At 50.9% G+C, this 20,395-nt stretch overlaps 14 protein-coding genes across 15 annotated transcripts; 5 read left to right on the plus strand and 9 right to left on the minus strand.

Moving 5' to 3' along the window:
• Positions 1-68: 68 nt before the first annotated feature.
• Positions 69-278, minus strand: TRIVIDRAFT_140098 (uncharacterized protein; the record flags this gene model as incomplete). Its single annotated transcript, XM_014106203.1, has 1 exon — positions 69-278. A coding segment is annotated over one exon (210 nt), but the record flags the coding sequence as incomplete, so codon positions are not given.
• Positions 279-809: 531 nt separating this feature from the next.
• Positions 810-1,296, minus strand: TRIVIDRAFT_63231 (uncharacterized protein; the record flags this gene model as incomplete). The annotated part of the gene is made up of 3 exons (XM_014106204.1): positions 810-1,121; positions 1,182-1,226; positions 1,294-1,296. The coding sequence occupies 3 exons, from the start codon at positions 1,294-1,296 to the stop codon at positions 810-812; spliced, it is 360 nt and encodes a 119-aa protein (XP_013961679.1).
• Positions 1,297-1,640: 344 nt separating this feature from the next.
• On the plus strand, positions 1,641-2,771 carry TRIVIDRAFT_110996 (uncharacterized protein; the record flags this gene model as incomplete). 2 transcript variants are annotated; one of them, XM_014106236.1, is made up of 4 exons in its annotated part: positions 1,641-1,982; positions 2,047-2,173; positions 2,245-2,396; positions 2,502-2,771. In XM_014106236.1, 4 exons carry the CDS (start codon positions 1,658-1,660, stop codon positions 2,705-2,707), a joined length of 810 nt encoding a protein of 269 aa, XP_013961711.1. The 2 variants fall into 2 exon arrangements, with proteins under 2 accessions (XP_013961711.1, XP_013961712.1); XM_014106237.1 differs by having other exon boundaries at positions 1,649-1,982; positions 2,245-2,432; positions 2,502-2,764.
• A 355-nt stretch (positions 2,772-3,126) lies between these two features.
• On the plus strand, positions 3,127-3,592 carry TRIVIDRAFT_188322 (uncharacterized protein; the record flags this gene model as incomplete). The annotated part of the gene is made up of 2 exons (XM_014106205.1): positions 3,127-3,312; positions 3,395-3,592. 2 exons carry the CDS (start codon positions 3,127-3,129, stop codon positions 3,590-3,592), a joined length of 384 nt encoding a protein of 127 aa, XP_013961680.1.
• Positions 3,593-3,823: 231 nt separating this feature from the next.
• On the minus strand, positions 3,824-4,992 carry TRIVIDRAFT_86017 (uncharacterized protein; the record flags this gene model as incomplete). The annotated part of the gene is made up of 4 exons (XM_014106206.1): positions 3,824-4,107; positions 4,161-4,382; positions 4,439-4,803; positions 4,881-4,992. The coding sequence occupies 4 exons, from the start codon at positions 4,973-4,975 to the stop codon at positions 3,968-3,970; spliced, it is 822 nt and encodes a 273-aa protein (XP_013961681.1).
• A 370-nt stretch (positions 4,993-5,362) lies between these two features.
• On the plus strand, positions 5,363-6,081 carry TRIVIDRAFT_8518 (uncharacterized protein; the record flags this gene model as incomplete). Its single annotated transcript, XM_014105459.1, has 2 exons — positions 5,363-5,569; positions 5,644-6,081. Coding segments are annotated over 2 exons (645 nt in total), but the record flags the coding sequence as incomplete, so codon positions are not given.
• A 28-nt stretch (positions 6,082-6,109) lies between these two features.
• On the minus strand, positions 6,110-7,121 carry TRIVIDRAFT_86018 (uncharacterized protein; the record flags this gene model as incomplete). Its single annotated transcript, XM_014106207.1, has 3 exons — positions 6,110-6,539; positions 6,616-6,920; positions 6,985-7,121. 3 exons carry the CDS (start codon positions 7,000-7,002, stop codon positions 6,377-6,379), a joined length of 486 nt encoding a protein of 161 aa, XP_013961682.1.
• A 1,000-nt stretch (positions 7,122-8,121) lies between these two features.
• On the plus strand, positions 8,122-9,361 carry TRIVIDRAFT_63237 (uncharacterized protein; the record flags this gene model as incomplete). The annotated part of the gene is made up of 2 exons (XM_014106208.1): positions 8,122-8,350; positions 8,403-9,361. The coding sequence occupies 2 exons, from the start codon at positions 8,122-8,124 to the stop codon at positions 9,359-9,361; spliced, it is 1,188 nt and encodes a 395-aa protein (XP_013961683.1).
• Positions 9,362-9,550: 189 nt separating this feature from the next.
• TRIVIDRAFT_197327 (uncharacterized protein) lies at positions 9,551-10,783 on the minus strand (the record flags this gene model as incomplete). Its single annotated transcript, XM_014106209.1, has 1 exon — positions 9,551-10,783. One exon carries the CDS (start codon positions 10,781-10,783, stop codon positions 9,551-9,553), a length of 1,233 nt encoding a protein of 410 aa, XP_013961684.1.
• A 1,108-nt stretch (positions 10,784-11,891) lies between these two features.
• Positions 11,892-15,818, plus strand: TRIVIDRAFT_34353 (uncharacterized protein; the record flags this gene model as incomplete). Its single annotated transcript, XM_014106210.1, has 4 exons — positions 11,892-12,540; positions 12,632-13,262; positions 13,362-15,643; positions 15,715-15,818. 4 exons carry the CDS (start codon positions 11,892-11,894, stop codon positions 15,816-15,818), a joined length of 3,666 nt encoding a protein of 1,221 aa, XP_013961685.1.
• Positions 15,819-16,604: 786 nt separating this feature from the next.
• On the minus strand, positions 16,605-17,426 carry TRIVIDRAFT_211505 (uncharacterized protein; the record flags this gene model as incomplete). The annotated part of the gene is made up of 1 exon (XM_014106211.1): positions 16,605-17,426. One exon carries the CDS (start codon positions 17,424-17,426, stop codon positions 16,848-16,850), a length of 579 nt encoding a protein of 192 aa, XP_013961686.1.
• Positions 17,427-17,523: 97 nt separating this feature from the next.
• Positions 17,524-18,443, minus strand: TRIVIDRAFT_110999 (uncharacterized protein; the record flags this gene model as incomplete). The annotated part of the gene is made up of 2 exons (XM_014106212.1): positions 17,524-17,645; positions 17,770-18,443. The coding sequence occupies one exon, from the start codon at positions 18,145-18,147 to the stop codon at positions 17,908-17,910; it is 240 nt and encodes a 79-aa protein (XP_013961687.1).
• Positions 17,525-18,443, minus strand: TRIVIDRAFT_185517 (uncharacterized protein; the record flags this gene model as incomplete). Its single annotated transcript, XM_014106213.1, has 2 exons — positions 17,525-17,645; positions 17,770-18,443. The coding sequence occupies one exon, from the start codon at positions 18,379-18,381 to the stop codon at positions 18,202-18,204; it is 180 nt and encodes a 59-aa protein (XP_013961688.1).
• A 749-nt stretch (positions 18,444-19,192) lies between these two features.
• On the minus strand, positions 19,193-20,242 carry TRIVIDRAFT_86022 (uncharacterized protein; the record flags this gene model as incomplete). Its single annotated transcript, XM_014106214.1, has 6 exons — positions 19,193-19,395; positions 19,460-19,493; positions 19,554-19,590; positions 19,649-19,793; positions 19,857-19,930; positions 20,005-20,242. 6 exons carry the CDS (start codon positions 20,170-20,172, stop codon positions 19,293-19,295), a joined length of 561 nt encoding a protein of 186 aa, XP_013961689.1.
• Between the last annotated feature and the right edge of the window lie 153 nt (positions 20,243-20,395).

A 20,395-nucleotide genomic window follows, 5' to 3' on the forward strand; every position in this document is an offset into this window, starting at 1 on the left:
GAAGGGCTGAGTTGGCCAAAGCTTGCGTAAGTTCGATGATTACCTAGGGTAGGTTCCTTCAGCGAACATCAGCTGTTGATGTTTTTGCATTTTTCACTTTCTTCATTCAACGTGTGCATATAGATCAAAGTATCCCTACAGTCTAGCACATACGACCATAGGTAGTGGAAAATTCGGGGTCCCGTCTGCTCCCCCATAGACAAGCCACTAACCGGCAGATTAGTAGTTGAGTGGGTGACCATCAGCGAACACCGGCTGTTGTATGTTTTTTGCTTTTTGATATCATCAGTCAACTTGTCTACTTAAACTGAATTGCCTCTGTGATCAAGCACATACGACCATATCCATTAGAATATACGGGATCCCGTCCGCTCTCCCAGAGTCAAGCTAATGAGAGGCAGATTAGTAGTTGAGTGGGTGACCATCAGCGAACACCGGCTGTTGTATGTTTTTGTTTTTGCTTTCTTCTCCTTTTTGGCTGTCTATTCGATTAAATTGCAACAGAATAACCAACTGGTAGAGCAAATGAATGTCTGGTTTTTGTTTTTGGCTGCAGAGACACGGAATCCCTCTCGTACGATCCTTTGCCATCATTCCGTCGTAAAGGCAACGCAATTGTGTGAAGGGGATAAATTTTGCTTTTCGTCATATACTCGTATTATACAAGGCCTGGCACATGTAGGCGATTTTCTTTTTGGCGCATTCCCATCCTTTGATTTGGCTGTAAATTGCAACAACCCAGTTTGCGTATCCCGAAACTCCGTGCCCTCTCCGTCCGCCACAATAATATCAGCAGCTCAGCCAGAATTCTAAGCCCTGCGATCGACTCTGTTGAGCTTGTTGGCTGTCGCCGTCTGTGTCCTCGTTCGCTGGCCCCGGACAGGCAGACCCATGGCATGCCGCCTACCTCGGTACGAGCCTATGTCCTTCAATCTCCTGATGTTTTCCTGTACTTGTCTCCTTGCGTCGGTCTCTATCGACATTTGCGACAACTCGGCTGTAAGGGAAGTCACCGTCCTAGGTGCTAATGAGCCCACTTTGGCGAGGTTGTGAATCGAGTATTTGGCCATGATGCGGGCAGAGGTTGTCGGGCCGAGGGCATAGAAGGACTCGAGGGCTTTCTGCTTGAGTATTAGAATCTAGTATCGCAAACCGTGCGTCGATTCGCAGGTCTTTCATACCTTGACCAGCTGCCCCTCGTGGAAGCTGACTCCCAGGATGAACACCTAGAATACATCGCTTGTTAGCTCATTGTGCATCTTCAGCGTAGAGCGACTGTCAAGAATTGAGTACCATTTTGTATGTCTATGTCGAATTGCAGGTTCACACTCTAGAAGCAACCAAAACACCACCAATGCGCCAGTCTCTCTCTACTTGAGCCCTTGAGAAATCTCGACAAGGCTATTGTGGTGGTGCCAGCCGGCTAAATGCTGGTTAAATCCACACCCCAAAAAGGGAAGGCCAGGGGACGCTTTGTGGAGCTCTCAAACACTTTGAAAGCGGCCAAGCGGGGAAAAGCGTTGAAACGGACCGAGCTGCAAGTTGCGATACCACCTTAAGTAAGCAAGGTGTATATCTGTCCATCTTCCTACTAGCAGCTCTTCCTCTCCCGCTTCTCGACACATCAATTGTATTGTCACCAGTCCAGTCATTCACCATGTTGAGCTTCAGACGGCTCTTTGCCACCGCCATTGTGCTGGTGGTGGGATTGCTCTTCTTCGTCAAGACGGCCGAGGCTGCCAAGGGCCCCAAGATCACCCACAAGGTCTACTTTGACATTGAGCACGGCGACGAGAAGCTGGGCCGCATTGTCCTGGGTTTGTACGGAAAGACTGTCCCCGAGACCGCTGAGAACTTCCGAGCTCTGGCCACTGGCGAGAAGGGCTTTGGCTACGAGGGCTCTACCTTCCACCGTGTTATCAAGCAGTTCATGATCCAGGGTGGTGACTTTACCAAGGGCGACGGCACCGGTGGCAAGTCGAGTAAGTCTGGCTCCAGAGACAATTCCCGGGGTGCCCTTTTGACTAACATTGCTACTGCGTCTAGTCTACGGCAACAAGTTCAAGGATGAGAACTTCAAGCTGAAGCACACCAAGAAGGGTCTCCTGTCCATGGCCAACGCCGGACCCGACACCAACGGCTCCCAGTTCTTCATCACCACTGTTGTTACCTCGTATGATTGCTTTTCCTCTCCTCCTCCCTCTTCTTCTCCACAGGACCCCTTGACTGACTAATGCGCAACAGATGGCTTGACGGCCGCCACGTCGTTTTCGGCGAAGTTCTCGAGGGCTACGACATTGTCGAGAAGATTGAAAACGCCCCGACTGCCGCCGGCGACCGCCCAGTAAAGACTGTCAAGATCGCCAAGAGTGGCGAGCTGGAGGTCCCTCCCGAAGGTATTCACGTCGAGCTCTAAATCTTATCTTTACATGGTAGACTCCAACTCTTTCGATTTTCCCTCTCAAACCTGGTATACTGATGAGTCTGGTCTTTGATTTCAGAGCCCCTCACTACGGATGCGGCGGTTGCAACGGGAGTTGCCGGTACTGAAACTCTTACTGTTGGTGCTGATGCTGACGCCGCGGGTTCTGGAGGATTTGGAGCGCTCCGTGTGGTCATGTATGCAGCCGTTGGCGCTACCGTCGTCGGCCTCACTCTCCGATACAGGAAGAAGTCTCGCTCTGTCCATGAGAAGACCCTGGCCTGATGTAGTGAGATAGATATGAAGCAGCATACGTATAAAATAAAATGTCAAATTTTTGGTTACCGAGAGTTCCTTTCAAGTGCATTGTGTCGAAATTCCATCAATTGCTTGTATAGGCTTGCCATTTTTGTCTCTGTACGCTTTTCTGTATGTTTTTCTCTATCTCTATCTGTATGTTGTAGAGCCATCTACATGGAAGCGCCAGTCCCCTGTCACGTGGGTCGTGCAACTGTTGGAGGGGGGAAAAAGTTGGAGATCCGCTTTGGGAAAAGGGAAAACGCTGCGTCGCAGGCTAGTACTAAAGAGTCTGCTTAAGTTAATAGATATTTTCATACAGAATATCAACCTACATAAAGAACATTAAGTACCAAAACTGAACGAAAATCACAAGACGAAAGAAGAAGAAAAGAAAAGACGCAAAAATGAAGGTCCTCAGTCTCAACTTCCTCACCTGCGCCGTCAAGGCCTGCAAATCCTCCTCCAGCTCATATCCCCTCCACCCTCAAGACGCAGAACTCGTCCAGGATGAAATCGAGCTCAACCCAGACATGCTCATCAACGTGCTGCCACGCCTCGACTGGGCAGCCCTGCGCACGACTTCATCAGAGGCAAGTATCTTCTTTTCCACCATATAACATAAAACCATCGCACCTAGGCGTAAACAGCTAACCCTGGAAACTTCGATAACAGCTCGGCTTTCCGCCTCTGCCTGAGCAGGCGCCAACGCAGGAGGAGCTGCAGGCTGATGAGAAGCTGGTGCGGGACTTGCACCACTTGCTGCTGGAGACGCAGATTTCCGAGGGAAAGCTGGTGTGTGCCAACTGCGGCCATTCGTATGCCGTCAAGGAGGGCATTGCCAACTTCTTGCTGCCGAGCCACTTGGTGTAAATTTTTTATGCTGCTGCTGAAGAGCGTGGGAGGGATTGGCATAGGACTGACGGGTGGGTGAAAAACATAGGTAACTAAAATATGAGGGGAGGGACATTGTCACTTTTCGGAATGATGGGAGTATAGGCGTTTGTTTGGTCGATAGACATGGCCAAGATGGCCGGATAGAGAAAAATTAAACATTTCACGTCTTCACACGATGCAATTCCTCTTCACATTATCCCTTCAGAGCCACTAGAAAAGTGTATTGTTTGATATGATACCCGCGAAAAAGCAATCACATACCCTATATTGGAAAATGGAAATTAAAGAATTATTGTTACAGGATTCTCACGCATAACCACGCTACAAGATATCTTGCCACTGGCAGACGCACTACTGGTTCTTCTTCTGTGCGGCAGGGCCCATGTCTTTCTCAAACGCACCATATGACACCTCAAGGCTTCCAAGAGCTCTAATTCCAACACTGAGAATAGTAAGTAAAATTACGGCGGTGATGAGCGCCATGAAAATGCCTAGATCCAGATTAGCCCGTGGGTAATGACTAAGGGAGCATGTAAATTCCTACCGGGAGTAAAGAACTGATACTTCTCAAACAGGGGGAGCTTGTCCCACTCGGTTTCGTTGTCTCCCTTTGGTAGCTGTGTGCTCTGGACATTTCTCTTCAGCTCCATGCGGACGGGTTCTTCAAATTCGGCTTCATAGTTTGGCTCGCCCGGAGTCGAGAAGAAGATGAACGTATAGCTATCGGTTCCAGTGGCCTTCTCAAGGCTCTGTGCCAGTTTATCATCTGTCATTCTATTAGCTACCGGCAAAGCTCACTGCTACAGTTCCGGCAGGACAAACCGTTGGCAGAGAATGTGTCAGCTCTATCCTCCCAAGTTAAGGGAGCCAGGTGGACTTCCTCCACCGTAGCCGCCTTGCCCTGCTTAGCACAGGCAGACTTGATGTATTCTGACAGGTGTGCATCTGCGAGATTTCCAACAACTTCGGTCACAATGGACTTGGCCTTGATTCGCTCATCGTCGACGACCTTGCAAAGATGCGGCATCGTGCAGCCTTTAGATGATCGTCGGATCTCTTCGGTGTACAGGCCAGGCTGAGACACAATGAGGTAACCGTCGGTTGGACACGTCGACAGGACATCTTTGGCGAAGCCCAATACTGAAGAGCTGGTTTGGATCTGGTCCGCGCTGGGGGCTTTGGCAAAGCTATCATCATCATTCTTGTCAGCACCTCTCCAGCTCGCATCAAGCAGGGATCTCAGTATCAGTGATAAAAGACATACGGCGACGTTGACAAAAGAATCCAGGGCGAGGAGTCGGAAAAGGCGTTTGCGGCGCCGGAGAGCGCCAAAAGGCTCGCAATCGTCTGGAAATGCATGGCCGCTGTGGTTTGTGTGATTCTGGCCAGCAGACGGTCTGGGTTGCAGATTAAGAAGCCGAGACTTGGAGCTTCGGAGGTGCGACAGGCGCGCTGCATCATCCGCCGAACATGCAACTACCGCGGTTATTGCTAAATCAGGGGCTCCCTGCAGCTTGGCAAGCAAGTCGTCAGCTATTTATTATTTATTTATTTTTTTATTATCAAAGAATACGCTAGTACTATATAGGCAGTACTACCAAGGACGGTAATGCAAGGCTCCTGAAAATCGGCCTCAAATTATTTTCTAGACAAGGTACACTGGAAATTTTACAACCACAACGACGGGACCAAAAGTTGCGGCAAAAAACCAATCACCGAAAATAAAAATAAAATTACCCAAAAATCATGTTTGCGAAGCCGAGACCAAAGAAGAGCATCCTCCCCCCGCCAAGCAAAAAGCGCAAGTATGGTGTTGAAGAGGTCTCCTTCGACTTTGACGCTCGACACGAATATCTCACTGGCTTCCATAAGCGGAAACAACAGCGTATAAAGCTGGCACAGGAAGAAGCTGCCAAAAGGGCACGGGAGGAGAGACTAAGAACAAGGAAACAGGTGAATTACTTCTTCCTAGGCCTATATCTACACTCTTTCTTCTACATGTTTAGTCTGACATATGCCGTGGAAAGATTCGAGACGAACGCAAGCGAGAAGTTGAAGAGCACGTCGAGCACGTCAACAAGCTGCTTCGGGAATCTGGTGCCATTGAGGTCGATAGCGCCGATGAGCAATCAGGGTCAGATCAAGAAGCCAACGAGGGAGAATGGGCCGGATTTCCAGACCGACCAAATCTTGACATTGTTGATCACGAGGAGGAGTACATAGACGAAGATCGATACACAACAGTCACAGTGGAGTCGGTCTCAATATCACGCGATGGATTAGAACGGCCGGAGAAGCCCCAAGAAAAGGCCGAGGAGGATGAAGAGCAGGAAAAGGAGAATGCGGATCAAGACAAATCAAAAACCCCGGCAAGACCTAAAAAGAAGAAGCAAAAGTTCCGTTACGAGTCGAAAATCGAGAGGCAGCTTACGGACAGGAGACAAAGGGCAAAAGGCAAAGCCAAGAGCAAGGCGCGCAGGTCGGAATGAAGGCTTTGAAGCACGAATATAGTTGCCAGCTTCAATAGCGATCTATGGATACCCCAAAAAAAGGAAAAAGAAAAAAAAAGAACATGGCGACGAAACACGTAATTGTTGTAATGCTGCTGCTAAACATGGCGCTTCCCTGTGACACTTGAATCTTTCTATCAACACGCGTCCCGCAACATCCTACATTATTTCCTTTGTGGTGCCTATAAGGGTCCAGCCGCACAACGTGGAGGCTGGGCGACTAAAGGGTGTGCTGGCCAGCCGAGTACATTTAAATGTTTCCAATCTCGTTCTGGAGCTCCTCCAGCTCCTTCTGCAGATCGGTGTGCTTCTTTGCCATCTCTTCATACTTCTGCTCCCACTGGTCGCGTTCATTTTCAAGGGCCTGGACCTTGCGCTCGAAGTGGCCGGCCTTGACATCAGTCTGTCGGAGCCTGTCATCAACATGTTAGCACGAGAACTCGGGGGAGATGGGCGATGCGATCCTGGGGGCGGGGGGGTATGGCATACTTCTCGTTGGCCTCGCGCAGCGTCTTGTCGGCCTCCTCAGCCTCCTCCTCGAGCAGCTGCAGTCGGCGCTGCAGGGTCTCGTTCTGAGTTCCGTGCTCTTGCCCCTCATCGGCCACCTTCTTGAAGTCCTTGATGGCAGTCTCCAGCTTCTCGACCTCGCCCTCGAGGAGGCCGTTCTTGTGCTGCAGAGAGGTAATCTCCTGCTCCTTGGCCAGGTTCTCCTGCTCGAGCGTCTTGACCTTTGTCTGGAGCTCCTCCACCTTGGCAATGGCCTCGTCAGCCTCCAGGCGGAGCGAGTTCATTTTCTAGCTCATGCCGTTAGCCCGCGCCCGCGTGGTCGGTGTAGCTTTGCCGAGAGTTTTGCTTTACCTCCTTGATGCGATCCATTTTGCCGTGAGAGAGATCTTCAGCTATTTAGGTGGGTGGGTGTTGGTGGGTGAGGGTCGGGACTGTACAGTAGAAGAAGGACTGCAGAGGAATTCCAAGCGTAATATGTAGAGTGTAATAGAGCAGAGTAGAGTTGTCGAACCAGCCTGGAAAGGGGGTGGGGTAAGGAGAGAGTGTCTTGATGCCCCTCTACTTCTACGATGCCTCGTCTGTGGCTGGCCGCGCCCCGCAGAGCCTTAGGGGAGCTGGTACTGCAATAACACCTGAACTACCTACCAGCAGCTGGGCTGCGTACCTGCTAGGTACCCAGAAGGCTTAGTGCTAAGGCGGTATCGAGCACTAGGTACCCCATACAGGTGCCTACACGGCATTTACAGGAGGGGAGGAACATTATCCATGCAAGGCGTCCAATCTCTCTCGGGGGCGCATGACAACTGGAGACTTTGCGGAAAGTCTAGGTTCTTAGTAGAGGCGAAACAGGGTCAAGTGATGCTGCAAGTACCGTCAAACCGGGGGGCGTACGCAATCATGCGCAAGATGGCAGTTATAAGAAAACAAAAAAAACAAAGAAAATGGGAATCCGATATGTACGCCGACATAATCATTAAGGATTAGTAGCATCTCCCTCAGTACAGGGCAAAAATCAAAAGCGCAATATACTATGCGAAATTGTCACCTGTTGCTATAATATCATTGCTGATGCTTTGAAAGCACAAGCCACAGCACAGCAGCAAGCTTCTTTGAGACTCTCTGTCTCATTCTTTCTCTCCTTATCGATTTGGCTAATATATCATCTAATTTAATATTGGCTGTGCAGTGTAACACACCGACTAGTACTAACTTGGCATCAGTTCATAACTCTCCCTCTTTCCTAAAATGCACTAAGCTGGACGAGCCTTCCGCCGTCACTTGTTGTCCGGTCAACGTCATATGAGCGGGATTCTCAATACACGCCAGTCCTAGCGCCACGAAATTCAACATTGCTGCTATCAGCGCTCGTTCTCATCTTGCGGTTTATCCCGTGGAAGGCTTGTATTATATGCTTTCTGGGAATCCATCACCCGAGGGGAAAGGCAGCAATCAACTTACACTTTCAAGTTCTGCTGCGCACAAATAACAATGCTGGCGTCACATCGAGAGCAGGAGAATCGGCTTCTCAGCCACCAGATTCCTGCCAAGCAGCAGCCAAAGACGCCTGGCATGCGATATCCGAAAACACCAATGGACCTGGGCCGGGGTAACGAGAATGCCTTGGCCGGATTTGCGGGCAAAAATGCGATCCAAGGGGCGGCTAACGTTGGAGAGAATCGAACATTCATTTCCAAGAAACCCATGATGACCCCGACAGGTACGTGGCATGTGAATTTTGACAAGATGATCTGGTCTGACTTATCAAATAGAATCTCGGATGCGAGCTCCACTGGGAAACAAGACGACCAACGCAAAAGCCAGAAACAACCAAGGACTTGGGATTGGGGGCAAGAGTGCCATAAATGGGATTGAGAAGACAAATATCAAGACTATCGCCAGTCAAAACCGGAAACAGAAACAAAGGCAGAGACAAGCTGAACTGGCGCCCAAGAATCTTTTCTTCCAGCTCAGAGATGGCCAGGATCCGGATCACGACGAGCCAGAATACGCACCGCCCAACCCTCAACCTTTACCATACCAATCCGATGTCTTTCCGCGCAGTGGCCTCACCTTTAAAGGGCTGAATAAAGACAATCTGCTCAAAGGTTACTATGAGCATTTTTATAACCCGGTGGACGCTCATGGGGTGTCACGAATGGACAAACAACTCGAGGACGAAATTGAAACCGCGATAGAAAAGGCCATAGAGCGCAACGACCAGGACACGGATGAGTTTACATGGAACAGTGCCGATATTGCAGATGGATTGGAGATTGCAGAGCGAATGGCTAGGCAGAAAAGGAAATCCACCTCTTCTTCAAGTCGGCGCACAATGGTAACCAGATCGTCCAGATCTGGTTTATCTGGAGGAAAGGCTCTGGTACCGGAAGATTATGAGGGTCATGCCATTACTCGATCATCAAGGCAGCGAATCGTAGGCCCTTCTGTAGAGGCATCATCCCCCCGGGAACCTTCGACACCATTTTCGCTTCGCAATCGAGAAGAGAGTGTTTCTAGGCGGTCGACCCGTGCACACAGAGTGGCCCGAGATGAGTTTGACGACAATGAGTCTGAGCCAACTGACAGGATGGGCGTGGTCCATCGCAACGCGTCCTATGATAGGATGGCATCTGATGGCGAATATGCTGGCGGCAATCTTCCGCTGGCTAGTTTGTCCTACCAAGACTCAGAGGATGAGGAGGTGTTTGAACTGAAATTTGACGTTTAGATTGCTTTTTTTTTTTTTCGATTGGCTTGGGCTTAAAATGATGGAACAGGAGTTTACGAGTTTATAAAGGCCAATTTTTTGGTGGTTTTGATGAAAAGGATCGGATCGTTTGTGCGTCTTGTAAATTAATGGCCTTTATCTTTGTGTAGTCAATTTTCAATCACAGTGATCAGTTACTGACCTCTGTCTCTATCTATGCGCCACGACAATGTCCTTTAGGCCCAAGTGGTAGATGCGCAACGCTCTTGGCTCGTCCAAGTTCTTACTTCTTAGTTCCCATTGACCAAATCGTCTGTCGTTCCAGGTCCGTCTCCCCCATTCCTTCCGCTGACGTCTCAGCATTCTTCGCTCCAGCGGCTCACCAGAGAGTGGTCCATCGGCCATTTCAAGACAGGCGACTCCGGGGTTTCGTGCCGAATATCTATACCAGCCCGAAGTTGGCTGCGATAGCGATCCCATGGTATATTTCGCAATGATGTCATTGGCAGTTGCAATGCTCTCATCGTCAAAGTCGATCCAAAGTGGCGGATCTCCTTGATTCTCTCCGAAGTGGACGACTCGTGGCACGTCTTCACTGCTTGCAACCTCGCGGCGAATGGCGATGATCAGGCACGACAGAGGCGCTACTGACACGGGCTCTATATCCAACTCGGTCCTGTAGATTGGCAAGACGATTTTTGTGTCGGCAGTTTCAGCGAGCCGCTCTACTGGGTGTTCTACACCCTTGGTTGCTGGTACTCTGACTGGGAGCTTGGTTGCCTCCCCAGGTATAAATGCGAAATGCAGGTCGACTCCCCGCAATCTCCTGAGCTGCCGCACAGCCCGAGCGTTGAACACCAAGATGGCCGACATCTCTAAGCTGCGAAGCTTCAAGGGGGCCTTTTGTATGTACTTGAGCAGCCTTCGGGCACTCGGGTCCAGCGACTTCCACCCCGGTGGATGAGCTGGATGAGGGTACATTTTCCTTATCCGGGCCCCGAAGCGGGTGTTGATGAAGGAATTGTCCATGCATCTACTGGTCTCTGATACTGGGCCATTCGGGAACACGGTGACATGTCCCATCTTGAACAAGAGCTTTGGGCGCGGGGCATAGATTAAATTCCGGTTTTGTGTCAGGGAGAGCTTTGATCCGCCCCAAGAACTGCTGCCGTATGCTAGCAGTCCAAGAAGCTTCCTGCTTGTTTGAAAGGTGAATGTACACCGCCTGCGAAATGTAGTTGTGATTTCTTTCTTGACCGCTTTGCTCACGAGAAGGAGGTTGAATATAGTGAGGTGCTGGCGAGATTGTTTGGGCGTCTTGTATATGTCAAGGGGTATGTGCTGGCCTGAGATGAGGTCCATGTCGTGTGAGACTATTAGGATCCAAATATCATCGCGCAATTCGCGGGGGAGGCTAAAGATGGTGAGCTTGCTCTGGGCCATGGTCAAGTAGTTGGCTGGGGTGAGGTTTCTCAATATCAAAAAGACACAAGTTGAAATGACACAAGCTGAGGCACGAGATGGCCTCTGGGGGAGACATGGGAATGTCTAATCTATTTCAGGCTCTTTATATATACGGAGTGATACTGAGAATACGCATTTATCCTGGCTGATTCATTAAGTGGTGGTGACTCACTCATGAGAAGGAGTTGTCACACTTGGTATGTCGTTGGTTGGCGCATGGTCGCGTTTGGAGCCAATTTGGGACAAGGCTGTAAGAGACATGGATGAAGAGGCTAGTATTGATTGGATGCGTTTACTGTAGCTGGCCGGTTGAAAGGATCGCTGTGCATAAGGGGCAATGCTAAAGATGTATAGTGTCGAGATGCTTATACTATTGGGCGTGTGCTATTTATATGTTTGATAGGTAGGTATGATGGCGCTTTGGAACTGGACAGTGGACGCGAGTGTGAATTGAGTCTGTGCTTTACTCATCATGGGATCACTCGAGTTGTCCGCCCTTTAAAAAGGGGATCAAGGAATAACAAAGAAAACAAAGACAGCAAAGACAGCAACCAGCTCAAGGCTTGACCCCACTACAGTAGAAAGTCTATTAAACTAACACCAGCTCACCTCGAGATTCTCATTGGAGATACAAACTTCACCCCCGGATTATCTGTAGCTCCTCGTTCCGCGGATTCCTGGACTGCCAACCCACCCTGCTGACTACGCCGAAAACGACCGTCTCCCATTGCATTGTCCCTTTTCAACTCGGATCGCTCAACTTGCGTCTTTGCAAGGCATTTCCCGCTTCTGCAGCACCTCGCCCGCGGCTTGTCGACCTCGCCAGCCATTGCGCCGCGGTCGCCAACCACGCCTCGCCCCTGAGCCGGCTTTTCGCAGCGCCTGAGCCCTCTGCGACCAGCGCACGCCGCCCATCCGGAGCCTCAATTTTCGGCTTCCCAGGTCGCGTGGGCGCCCTAGCGCGTACTACAGAAAGCCGCCGCTCAGCCTCGACAAAAGTGATGCATGGCAAGCCTTACCACCACACTCTGAGCGAGGTATCATGATTACACCACGGCGCTCGAGATAGCAGGAGCTCATCGACACGATGACTCGTCCGCCTCCCGGCGTGAGCTTCGCGCAATTCTTCCCCAACGCCCCCAAGCTCAAAACAGAGGCCCAAGGACGTGCCAAGCGGGGCCTCCACGTCGTTGACCCGGCGCAAGACCCAGCCGCCATGACAGATGCCGACTCGAATGGTTTCGCTCGACGTTGCCAACCCTCTTCCTCATCAGATCCCACCCTGCCGCAGCCGCAAGCCGACGACAACGGGTCGTCGCCGGGTGATATGCCCAGTACCGTGGGCTCAACAAGCTCACATGCCAGCTCTGCATCCTCCCTCTTCAGCGCCTCCTCTGCCCTGCCAGCTGCGACAGCCACGTCCGCCGGACCATCCATGAGCGCGACTCCCTTCACTTCCACAGACTCGCCCTCCTCCCTCCACGCGCCTGCGAAGTCTAGCATGTCTACGCCTTCAATCGTCGACCGCGCTTTGGGGCCACCGCCAGACAATGCCGCGTCCGCTGGCCAACACCTGCGGCAAGACAGAAACTCCTCGATTGAACGCATCCCAGCTCGAGACCCCTTGCCTTCGATCAAGGGCATCAAGTGCATACATGACCCGCTCCTCGATCGACTACGCAAAAAGGTTGTAAATAAGAATGCGAAACCAGTATACAAGGAATTCGGCTTGGTATGTATAAATAACTATATTTCCTCCGCTGTTGGGGGGAAGGGGGGGCGTCATTTGTTTTGGAGCGCTGAATGGCTAATTGTTGGAACAGGAAGATGACGCCCCCCCTGCGGATCCTCGCCTGACAAAGGCGGGAGATAGGTTGGGATATATCAACACAGATTATTATCTGCCCAAAGCGCGCCTGCGCCATGCTCCTGAGAACCTCAAGCCGTATCCCTATGACCCGAAAACGTCCATTGGGCCGGGCCCCCCTACCCAGGTCCTAGTCACCAAGTACAACCCGCTGGTGTCATTCAACAAAGTTATCGCCATCTTCGCCGCCTTTGGCGAGATTGCAGAGAGCAGCAACAAGATGCATCCAGATACGGGCAGCTATCTCGGCTTCGCAACCATTCGATACCGCGACTCTAAACGCCCAGACCGTCCGCGAGTGTCTGCTATCGATGCCGCGCGACGGGCTGTTCGCACTAGAGGAATTAAGGTCGATGCCGACATTGTCAAGGTGGAATATGACCCTGAAGGTCGGAAGAGCCGGCGCATGCTGGAAGAAGTCCTCAAGAGAGAGAGAGAAAAGCTGGCCAACGAGTCGGCACGAATAAAGCCTCCTCCCACCGGGCCCAAATCTTCGACTGCCCCTGGCTTTTCCAGGCCTCCTCCAACAGCACCCAAGGGCCTCGCACCCCAAAGACCTCACCCGACGCTTGGAGTCCCAGCTACAGCGCCGTCGCAATCGCAAGCACCGCCGCCAACGTCAGCAGTAGCAGCAACCGCAACAACACAGCAAGCCCGCCCTCACACAACTATCGAGTCACAAATTATTAGCTCACAATTAGCAAATGATCCATATATATTTGTTGGGTCTGAAAGTGTCCCGACTCTTCCCAGTATAATACCCCATATGAAGAAGCGATTAAAGAATTATGGATTTGAAGATATCCGCCTCGACAAAACAGGGTTCTATATCGTTTTTCGAAACTCCTTTACCGGGCGAAGCGAAGCTGAACGATGTTTTCGGGCTGTTAATCACACCGAATTCTTCAACTACAACATGGCTATGCAACTTTGCGTACCGCGAACATCCTATATCGATTCCGCCTCGAAATCAAGCCCTAGCCCCGAGCGAGCACCTAGAAAGGATCATCGGGCAGAGAAGGCAGAGTTGGAAAGGAAGCGCCGAGAAGAGGAGGCCGACCTTGAAGAAGAAAAGAGGCAGAGGGCCAAGAATTTTGACCCTGTAATCGAAGCCGTCGAGGTGGTTCGGCGCGAAATGACTGAACATCTCATCAGGCATATCCGCACTCAAGTTGCGGCGCCGGCTCTGGCCGAATTTCTCAATCCAGCTAATCACGTTGCCAAGCGTCGGAAACTTAACATCGACCCTGCAGAGACGGAAGAAGACGCCTTCGATAGTGGTAGCACCAGCCCCAAACTGGGGACTCCCAATTCTCGAGCAGATCCTATCGAGCGCCGGACCGGCCGATTGGAGCCCAAGGCCCTCCCAAGGATTCGCAAGAGTAAAACAAAGGGTCTCGCTCATCGGAGCACCTTTGTCGATCCTTTTGCACGAAAACGGCCTTCGGCGACGCGTACAGCGTTTCGATCCTTGCATCATCGTCTCAAAAGCTTGGATAGCGACTTTGAGTCTGACGATGATGCAGATGCCAGAGTACTGACGGCTCGAGATGTTCGCCATTCGGAATCACGCCCACGAAGTCGCATGAGTACTGATGATGAGGCTTCCAAGGATGATTTTGCCTCGTGGGGCCCAGGTGAAGACGACTCCATGACGGAGGCCAGTCTGGCCATTGACAGCTCAATTGTGAAGAAACGGAAGTTGGAAGTCTCGATTGAGAAGGCATTCAAGAGACAGAAGAAATCCGACGAGGAATTATTTGGCGTCAAGATCGATCAGATTGATGCGGAGTTTAAAGTCGTCGAGGACTCTGACGATACTGGTCTGGACCTGGAAGCGGCTGCGGAGCGAGAGGACTCGACTCTCCCTGATGGACCCTTGTCACAAGCTGAAAAGCCGTCCAAGACAAAGCCCACCAAACCTAAACGAAAATCTAAGAAACAGTTGCTCCAGGAACAAGAGGCGCAGGCTAAACAGTCTGAGGCCGAATCACAGCTTTCGGATGCGGATGAAGCGAAACCCACCAGCGAGACCGTGCCAGAGCCCGAGATCGTACCCGAGAAATATGACGAGAGGCTTTTCGCGACCAAGCCAATGACTGCGGCGGCAGCACTCCCCGACGGTTTCAAACCCGACATTACTTCTTTGGCGGCTCTGTCCCTGGGACCCACTGACGTTCCGGATCTCACTAGATTGCTCAAGAAGTTCCAGATCGAAGAGATTGGCAACCCCGAGCTGTGGTTGTGGAAACGGAACCGCGTCAGGGAACTCAACACGTCTGATGGTCTCATAGGCGGCCCAGTTCGTATTGAGGGTTATTATGTGCCGAATGCAAGTGGCTGCGCTCGAACTGAAGGAGCCAAGAAGATTCTCAACTCGGAGAAGTCAAAGTACCTACCGCATCACATCAAGGTCCAAAAGGCCAGAGAGGAGCGGGAGGCCAATTCCAAGAAGACGGGCAGGGATGCCACTATGGCGGCGAATGAAGCTGCCAAGTTGGCCGCCGAAAAACTCATCGCCAAGGGCAACTCCCGAGCAAACCGCGCCACAAACCGACGATATGTGGCTGACCTCAATGACCAGAAGAAGACGCTTGGCCAAGACTCTGATGTCTTCAAATTCAACCAGCTTAAGAAGCGGAAGAAACCCGTCAAGTTTGCTCGCTCTGCTATTCACAACTGGGGCTTGTACGCTATGGAAAATATCAACAAGGACGACATGATCATCGAGTATGTGGGTGAGGAGGTTCGACAGCAGATTGCAGAGATTCGGGAAAATCGCTACCTCAAAAGCGGTATCGGCAGCAGTTATCTGTTCCGAATCGATGACAATACGGTCATTGATGCCACGAAAAAGGGAGGCATTGCACGATTCATCAACCACAGCTGCATGCCCAACTGCACCGCCAAAATCATCAAGGTCGAGGGTAGCAAGCGAATTGTCATTTATGCTCTACGTGATATTGCCATGAGTAAGTGTGGCGACTCTAATCTATGATTACCTTTCTTTTGTGACTACAATCAAGCTAACCATGTTGTTTAGACGAAGAATTAACATACGACTACAAGTTCGAGCGGGAGATTGGCAGTCTAGACCGTATCCCCTGCTTGTGTGGCACGGCGGCGTGCAAAGGGTTCCTCAACTGATACCCTCCTTTTTCTCGAAATATCATTCGGCTGGCGTTAATACCAGGCCGGTTGGCAGCAATACCTCGGCCTCGACCTGGCAGTCGGGCTGGAAGCGTACGAATCAGGCTGTTGACTGAATGCTTAATACGGCTTTTATTTTGATTATTACTCTGATCAATCTTTTTTTATTCCTTTTCTTTCTCGCTTTACATGCAGTACCATCCGTTATCACGCGTCAACCTTGTCATGGCATAATGCAGATTTTTAGTAAAAAGGATTGGGCTTTTTCACGATGGGAAAAAAAAAGAAAGAAAGTTTGCCATGGATCAACGGCTGATGATGGCGTTGAAAGGGAAATCTATCAATCACATTCAAACAAAAAACAAACACAAACACAAACACGCAACAGGGCATGCAGAGAAAACGAAAAGATAAAGGATCCGTGGGCTCCTCGGCGTGGGCCTCCGGCTTGGGCAAACAATAAGCCCCCTGGCAGTCATGGAGTTATAAGTGTGACTTGGGAAGGACAAAAATGTTTCAGACAAAAGAGGGCCCGCCAGTTTTGATATGGAGGCTGGTTTAGTTTCTTCGTATTTCGCCTCCGTCGTCTCTTCATTTTTTTTTTTTGTTGGTTGGTGATTAAGGAGGGAGAAAAACCAAATGAAAAAAAAGCAAGAACCCTAAGGGTAAGGGTGTACATATACTCGGAGTTTCTTTGATGGATGGGTGGAAAGGGCAAAACGACGACGATGTGGCCAGAGTTAAAGCAGTTTGCGGTGGAAAGAAGCGGGAGCAGGGAGGGTTGAAGAACGCAATGCTAGTTATATTCATCTTTCGCTGTCCTATGAAAAAGTGCCGGCTCGGCTCAGCCCAGCCATGATCTGCCCCCCGTCTCAGACGTGGCAGAATATTGTAAAATTACCGAGTTCTTTGAATTCAGCCGTATTGTAGCTGCTCCTCTCCGTTGCACATGTTGTCTGATTCGCTTCATTAGGCATTACAAATATCGTCGATTCCAGTGAAAACACATGCCGCCCTCATGATCCATTAATTGCCCTGATGCATTTGAGAAGGGCCGTCTGGAGGCGCGCGGGGCCCCAGCATCCAATCTTGCATGGCAAGCCACTCACTCCAGCTTGCCTCTGCCGCCTGTATCTCTTTCTCAGTGACGCTCTGTAGGGGGCGCAAGAAGGGCACAGTCTGGCCGCCCTCCAAGTCGTAGCTAGCCTTGACTCTGAGCCAAGTTTCGCTCTTGGCCGCAAAGAGATAGTTTCTCCGCTCACTCTCGTGTATTGGGCCGACTCCAGCATCCCAGCTGTCGCCAAAGAAGCCGTGGAGAATGGCGATGGTGTCGAACCCGGTAGCAACCAGACGGCGCACATAGGGAACTAAGGAAACGCCGGCATTGGTGGGAGGAAGACTGGACGCAGAGCCAGAGTTGGCAGAATGCATTAGGAAGGCCGAGTTCTGTTGAAACGGAAGTCGAATGTTGACAATTGCGGCAACGGCTTGAACGGCGTTTGTGTGCTGGCCGCGCTCGAGGAAAAAGGAGAGACAGGATTGATACTGGGGGTACCAGTCGAAAAGATCAAACTGTGCCTCTTGAAAGGGCTGGCCAGGGGTCATGAGCTTTCTTCTTGAATCATGAACATGCCGCAATCAAGTAGAAACCAAGCACAGTGGCAAGGCAGACTTACATGATGGAATGCCATAGTAACCAGTCGAGTAATATATCGCAATCGCTTGGGACGGATGTAGAGTCTGTCACTGACACCGACAACTATACGAAGGCTAATGGACTATTGTTTTCAAGAGTGGAATATTCACACCGAATTCCTGGGATGGCTGGATCGAATTCTCAGTCTCTGTAGGCCTCCAAGACAATAGTAAAAAGCTGTTTGGGCTGCGGTGGCCCTCCTATAACAGCTCCGCCGGAGGTGGCTCCGGCGAAAGGGGTCCATCTACGCACCTTTCCACTTTGCAATTCAACTGCGGCACAGCACAAAAAAAAAAAAAGCAGCGCAAGGGAGCAGCAACAGAAATTCACGTCACCAATGCTTCTCTGGAATGAATACGCGAAAAGAAGGCGCAGGTGTTGGACCAAAGATCAGCTGAAGGGTTGGACAGAGCTTGTTCTCTCGGGGTGTTTCTCTTGATTCGCTATGCTGCGTTCCCCTCTTTCCCTTCTTCTGGCGATATGAGAAGAGGACGAAAGCGGGGGACCTCTCGACGAGTTTATAATGACTCGGCTGCGGCCAGACTCAGGCCATTGAGTGAATTGAGCAAGAGGGCGAGAAGGCGAGAGACGGGGGCCCCTGGGAGCAGAGTAACGATGGTGGTACATCATGTGAGCGATACCAACACATGTGACGACGAAGGTCTTTTGTGTATCATGGTGGTGTTAAACAGGTGTGGAGCTCGAGATGTTCCGAGTCGACATGGAGAGGAAGTAAGATGAGATGCAAAGGGAACTAGCGGAAGTCACAGCGTGAACGGAGCTGGAAGCGGAGAGTCGTTTGTCCATTGGGACGGCGAGGCTCAGAAGCAGGGTCAGGCCAGGTAGAGGAAGTGTCACCACCATGGCCTATGACGGACGCTCCCAGCGGTCGATATAACACACGGCTGTCGAGGCATGACTTCCTATTCGACGGCTCTGGGAATGTCTCAGGTCTCCGAGGGAAAAGGAGGGAGGAGGTCGGGTCGGGAAGCTGAGAATGCGGCGCCGGTCGTGATAAATCCAAGACATTTCGATGGTGAGGGCGAGTGGCGAATGCCACGATCAGCTAGTTGGGGCCATCAGATGTTGGTGGCTTGATCGGTTTTAATCAAATCCCTGTCCATGGATTGATTAATGAGATGGGCCAAGCAGAGACAGAGACAGGGGCCCCGAACCATGCGAGCTGAAAAGGCGAAGCCGCCCCCACAGGGACGTGAGCATTTGCCGGGACGTTGACCATTGTCTTTTGTTTCCCTGCATTTGATTTGATTTGGTTTGGTTTTGATTCGGTGATTGCTCAGTCACTCCGGTTTCTTTCCCCGCAAGGAGGACGGGGATTTGAAAGAGAGAGATGAAGTGAGAGAGAGAGATAAGAGAGAGAGATATGAACTTTGGAGTTGAATTGTGAGGTACTGAGGTATAGTACAAAGGTACGTACGAGGGACCTGATGAACTGGGGTGCCAAAGTACCCGGTACCTTGCCTTAGTGCCCGTTTGCGGTGCATGTACATGTGCCAATCACCTCTTACCCTCAACTCATCACGGGCTGGGCCTACACCGCCTGCAGCTGTTGGGATGCAAGGCACAGCTTGAGGTCACAATTTACAATCACCCAACTCTTCGACTGCATGGTGAAATCAGACGTAACTTACCTTATACGGCGATATATATGTGTGTGTGAGAGAGAAATAATATTCCTTCTATAGCTCATTTTGCACATTTACTTTGCCAACCACCATTTGGTTTCATCCAATACATGACCAAACTGTCTATCATTATGCCGTCTCCTGTTGGCTCTCAAACCACGCCTGCAGCTTCTTCAGAGCTCGAGCACGATGCGATATCTTGTTCTTCTCCGCAGACTCCATCTCGGCATAACTAACAAAAATGACATTAGCCTATGGCCACCGCTGAAAATCATCTGAGACAGCATATGACCTACGTCTTCCCTTCAAACTCAAATACCGGGTCCCAGCCTGGCCATGGTTTTTCGTTAGCATCTGCTTGGAAAGGCACCTGCGGGGTTCATCTCTTACCAAACTTCGAAGGGCCTCGTGCAGGCACAATCCGACCCTGGTAACAGAATATGTAAGAATGGCATCATTTTACCCCCCAAGTCGGTATGGCTTACCGGCGTCCGTCCTTGGAAGATGATTGGGTCACGGCCAGGTCCTGGCGAGTATGCAAATGTGCAAACGGCCTCTGCGGACTTATCCTCGTATGCCGCAAGAAGGTTGTTCAGGCCTTGATGACCAGTCCTATCCAGAAACCACTTGCTATTTCGTCCATCACAAATCAGTCAAGACGCAACCTTTGCGGCACCGCGGCGGAGGGCTTACATGTAGGGCCCAGGTAAGCCTCCGAGAGCATTGAAACAGAGCGCTGTGTCTTCAACAAGCACCGGTCCGTTTACCTCAATTGCGGTTTACCATGTTAGGCTTTCCTTTCTTTTTTCCTCAATTCTTATGAGAGAATGAGCAGTCATACCAAGTCAGCAGCTCGACGGCATTTCGAATCGGCAACCTCTTCAATCGTTCCCTGGATCTCCTCAAGATCCAGCGGCTGGTTGTGAACCTCAATCTGCGGCTCCAGGATAGCCTTGACTTCCTTCAGCTTGTTCGCATTGCCGGTGATGAAGTGGATGGTGGGAGCCATTTTGGAGCTCGATAGCTGCGCTGCAATGAGCTTTGTTAGAGGTATTGCGGTTGATAGATTGACTCTTTTCAAGCAGCTTGTTATTAGCACCATCAAATGATTTGAGTACCTTGCTGGTACCTGAAGTAAAATATTTGCCTGCCCGTCTTGAGAATAGCAGCCGCGGCAACGGTCAGCTGGCTGGAACCCACAACACACCGGATCGCACTCCGCAGGTACCGAG

This window comes from Trichoderma virens (assembly GCF_000170995.1).
Source record: "Trichoderma virens Gv29-8 chromosome Unknown TRIVIscaffold_1, whole genome shotgun sequence".
NCBI classification, from domain to species: domain Eukaryota; kingdom Fungi; phylum Ascomycota; class Sordariomycetes; order Hypocreales; family Hypocreaceae; genus Trichoderma; species Trichoderma virens.